Source organism: Fonticula alba (genome assembly GCF_000388065.1).
Source record: "Fonticula alba strain ATCC 38817 unplaced genomic scaffold supercont2.12, whole genome shotgun sequence".
Classification (NCBI taxonomy): Eukaryota; order Rotosphaerida; family Fonticulaceae; genus Fonticula; species Fonticula alba.
Window position 1 is genome coordinate 222581 of NW_009242982.1, and position 4848 is coordinate 227428.

Genomic DNA, 4848 nt, shown 5'->3' on the forward strand with positions numbered 1-4848 from the left:
GGGGGGGGGGCACACCGGGGAAAAGGGGTCAGACATGCGAATGTGGGCCCCGGACGGGGTGAAGGCCGTGCTCGCAGGCCGGGACCTGCGCCACGATCAGGGGCCGGGACCTGCGCCGCGATCAGGGGCCGGGGTCTGCGCCGCGATCGGTGCCCCTGCAGCCACCCCGAACACCAGGGCGGCCGCCCCGGGCCGGCCAGGATGGCCAGCCAAGGAAAGGCAGTCTGCCCACGCACACTCCACATCGTAGACATAGTATTCCCAGAGGCGCAGCCGGTCGATGACCTCCTCCTTGAAGCGGGCCATCATCGGGCCGATCTGGTCCTGCGCGAGCCCCCGCGGCGACGCGCATGGGGGGAGACAACGTATACAGGCGCGCCCGTGTCCCCGTCCGGCGGCGGCGGCGGCGGCGGTGCGCGTGGCGCAGCATGTCGGCGTCAGCAAACGCATGTCGGGGAGAGGAGAATGCAACGGACACGCCCGCGAGGGCCACCCGGCACACACACACACACACACACACACACACACACACACACACACACACGCATCTGCCGCAGGACCAGCCCAAGTAAGGCAGGAAAGAGAACCCCACCCCAGCCCGGCCCGGTCAGGGGCGTACCTCGTGCGTGATGGCCCCCGGGTTGCGGGCCGACCAGCGGATGATGGCGCGGTCCAGCTCCCAGGCCGGGCGCAGCCACGGGGCGGTCCACAAATTCCAGCTGGCGTCCGGGTTTTCCCGCAGCCACACGGCCCCGGCGCGTGGCTGCCCACCCCCGGGGCCGGCCCCCACCGGCGGGCAGTCCAGGTCGATGTCGTGCAGGTTGGCCTCGGCCTGGAGCTCCGGGCTGAGGATCCGGTACACATGGTCGATGCCCTGGTTGGGGGACAGCGGCCCGGAGGGGGTCACCCGGCGGTCGGCCACCGGCATGACCGCCAGGTCGGTGGAGATCGGCCGGAAGGGCGGCGCCGCCGCGTGGTTCCACACGACATCGGTGCAGGCGCGCAGGCCGCACACCCGCGCCAGGCGCTGGGTCATCTGCCGGAGGATGGCCGCACTGGCCTGGAAGCCGAGCCCGGCCGCCGTCGGGGGCTGGGGCGCCCCCTCGGCCGGTGCCCGCCGCAGCACCGCCACCACCGACGGATCCAGGCGCAAGTGGTCCGCCAGCGAGTAGGCCGAGTCCGAGGGGCCGCTACACTCGGGCCAAGGCCGCGTCGAGGGGAGCGCCCAACACCCGGGGCCCGGAGTCCGAGATCAAGCGACCGAGGGGCGGGGGGGCAGGGGGGGAGAGAAGTTAGCCCCGGGCGAAAGCGTGCTGGCCAGCCGCCATGCAGGGGGCCTGGGGGCTTTCCGCTCGCCTGCTAGGCAGCCACAGGGTGGCATCCGTGCACTGGCCCGCCCCCCTTGCCTTTCGTGCTCCGCCACACACACACACACACATCCAACCCTGCACACACATCCCTCTGTGCACACGCACCGGAGCTGCAGAGGCGCAAAGTGCACCGCCGTGTAGCCGGCCCGCCGGAGGCTGGCCATCTGCAGGAGCCACTGGACGCCGGGCTCGAGGCTCGCAAGCTCGTCCGGCGCCGCTGGCCCGGCCTTCTGCCGGCCGGCGAGGTTCTCGAAGAAACCCGGGGCCGCCTGAGCCGCGGCCGCCAGCTGGCCATGCCACCAGGCATCGTCACCGCCGCCGGCGGTCGGGCTGCCGGCCGCCGCCTCGAAGGGCTGCCAGAGGTGCGCATTGCGCAGGATGGCCGCCGTGGCCACCGGGCCGTTGGCCGCCGGCCGGCCGCGCGCCGGACCACCCGGGGCGCCGACATCGGCCGACCCGCAGCCCGACACGGCCGAGAACATGGTGTCCGAGCTGGCGCTGGTGCTGGCGCTGGTGCTGGCGCTGGTGCTGGCGCTGGTGCTGGCCCCGTCCGTGTGGCCGCCGCCGCCGCCGCCACCGATGGTGGCCGTGAAGGAGCGCAGCTGGCTCACGAAGGAGGGCAGATACTCGGCGAAGGTGGACATGCGCGGACTGCGGAAGGGGGCGTCCGCCCCGTCGGCGCCATGGGCAATGCCGGCGGGTGCGGCCGCCCCGGCCGGCGGCTGGCCGCCACGCCCATGGTCGTCCCCACTGCCACGGGCCTCGGCCACCGGATGCTCGTCGAGGGCCAGCAACAGGCCCTCCGACACCGGGTACGCCTGCAGCGGCCCCGGCAGCACCGTGACAATGCGCTGGTGGCTGAGCGGCGCCTCCGGGCCGTGGGCGTCCCACAGGGGCCCGGATGGCCCGCTCAGCAGGGGCCCCGGCTCCGGGGCCGCGATCCGGCGCATCTGGTCCAGCAGCTGGATCCGGCCATGGTGCGTGGCCACTCGCAGCCACCCCGGCCGCAGGTGCCCGCCGGGACACTCGCCCCCGGCCGCGGGCCAGTCCTCCACGGCGATGCCGCGCACGCGCAGCGCCTCGGCCAGGATCCCCGGCAGCGGCAGGCGCAGGACCACGCGCACGTCAAAGAGCCCGCCCTTGGCCGGGGCCTCCAGCAGGGCCGACATATTCCGGCTCTGGGAGAAGGTTTGGATGGTCCTGCGTCGAGTGGGTGCCAGCCGGATACACATGTGTCACATGCGCGCGCGTACACCCAAACGGGACGTGGGCGAGCAGGATATGCGCAGAGACATGTGCGGATACATGCGCGGATACATGCGCGGATGGATGCGCGGATACATGCGCGGATACATGTGCGGATACATGCGCGGATACATTCGCGGATAAATGCGCAGATACATACACACACACACACGCACGCACGCACGCACGCACGCACGCACGCACGCACGCACACACACACACACACACACACACACACATACACACATACATACATACAGACGAAATATGGTAGGGTCAGAGAGTGCACGGAGGCCGGAGGAAAGGAAGAAACACGCAGGGTGAGGAACGCACTTCAATTGGCGGAAACGCTCACGGCAGAATCTGAGAGGGCCCGGGCAGGCGGGTCAGACACGGACAACCGGGCCCCCATGGGCGGCCAAGAGCGGGCGGCGAAGAAGCAAAAAAAAAAAAAAAAGACAGCCCACCCCACGTCGCACGGGGCCGCCGTACCCATCCTCCCCGGGAGCCGGGGCGTTGGTTTCCACCAGGATCGAGGCCACCAGCTGGTCGGCCGCATCGGGGTCGGCCCCCGGGGCCGCGCTGCGGCCGCCCCAGGCCAGCGACGGGCAGGGCACACTCTGCCCAGGGCCGACCACGGCACCCGGCCCGTCGATGGACGCCTCGCCACCCATCGGCGGCAGGAAGGACGCCAGCGCGGCGCCCATCTCCAAGTCCAGGCGCAGGCCGCCACAGCTGGCGATGTCGGCCAGCTCCACTCGGACAAGCTGCACACACCGCGGCACGCACGCGGCAGGGTGGGCCCCGCACAGCCACAGCCGCCGAGCAGGAACCCCCCATCGATCATGCACATCATACACACACACACAGGCATCCAGTCAGTCTCAGGACAGGGCGCATGCCCCGGCGGGCAGGCCCCCCCCCCCCCCCCCCCCCCCGGCCCAGCGGCCGAAACGGGGCCCAGGCGGCCAAAAGCAAAAAAAAAAATAAAAAGGCCACCCCTCAGTGGCACCAACGACCAAGACGCACCGGCAGCGGGTCGACCAGGTCACCGGTGGAGCCGCTCCGCACGGCCGGCCGGCCGGGGCGCGGCTCCCGACGGGCGCACTGGTGGCAGGACTCATTCGGGGCCTGGAGCTCGGCCGACGGCCGGGCCGGCTGCTGGCCGGCCGGGCTGGCCGTGAATTGCGCCAGGCGGATCAGCCAGTTCGGCGTGTAGGCCGAGGACATGAATGGCACGATGGCCGTCAGGTGGTGGTCGTTCGCCCGCGCGACCGACGGGTCCGCCGCGTCATCCCCATCCGACGAAAGGGCGGCCCCATCGATGGACAAGGTGGCCGACCCGTCGGCCGCCAGGTGCATGGAGGAGAGGGACAGCCCGCCGGCAGCCGGCCGGCGGGACCGCAGCCCGGTCTCCCGAGGGGGGCCGCCGCCGTCGCCGGCACGCGCGGCGGCCACCTCCACCGGGGAGATCGGCGCATGGGCGTCCCCCGCGGCCGGGGTCTGGCGCGGGTGGAACAGGATTTCCGGCGCCTCGGCCGGCTCGGCCGCCGCCACCGGGCCCGGGTCGATGAGCAGCCGGTTCCGTGGGGCCGGCCCCGGGGGGACCCCATTGAAGCCGGCCACCCGGCGCAGGATCCCCCGAGCTGGGTCTTCGAGGATGCGCCGGGCCGCGGCGGCCGCCTCATGTGCCACGGCACCGGCCCCGGTGCCGAGGCCCGCCACCGGCCCGGTCTGCTGGACCCCGGGCGTGGTTGCATGCCGCGGGCTGACATTCCCCAGCGAGGTCGGCGCGAAGGTGGCCAGCGCTCCGAAAGGCCCGGGGACTTGGCTCGTGGCCGCCAGCCAGCCCAGGGCCGACGGCTGGACACCGGTCACGGACTCCGGCGACGCGTGTCGCGGCCCGGCGGCGATGGCCCCGGCCAGGGCCGCCAGTGCCTTCGGCATGACAAATTGCCCGAGGTCCAGGCGGTTGCCCGGCATGCCGGCCTCGCCCGGGGGCGGGACCTTCTGTGTCATGGTGTCGCGCGGCCGGAAGGGCACCGGGCACCGGCGGGCTACAGGGCGGGAGGGGAGGACAAGCGGCGGCCGGCCGAGCGGCGAGGCCGAGGAGGTGTCGCGCTCGCGGGACGGCGCTGGGAGAGCTACTCCGGCGGGGGTGCGCCAGTCTGCCCAATCGCGGCCAGACAGCCGTGTGGCAGGGCCTCCGTGTGTGTGTGTGTGTGGGGGGGGG

The 4848-nt window shown here is 72.6% G+C and overlaps 1 protein-coding gene across 1 annotated transcript in view; it reads right to left on the reverse strand.

Annotated features, from left to right (window-relative positions):
* The window catches only part of H696_05593 (hypothetical protein), a gene marked incomplete at its 5' end in the record, with an annotated part of 18730 nt that extends 14096 nt beyond the window's left edge, over positions 1-4634 (reverse strand). The window contains 6 exons of the mRNA XM_009499408.1: positions 237-324; positions 620-1190; positions 1476-2570; positions 2949-2978; positions 3108-3382; positions 3645-4634. Of these exons, the coding sequence (XP_009497683.1) occupies positions 237-324; positions 620-1190; positions 1476-2570; positions 2949-2978; positions 3108-3382; positions 3645-4634 (3049 nt within the window). The remainder of the gene's footprint in view (positions 1-236; positions 325-619; positions 1191-1475; positions 2571-2948; positions 2979-3107; positions 3383-3644) is intronic.
* Positions 4635-4848: the final 214 nt, after the last annotated feature.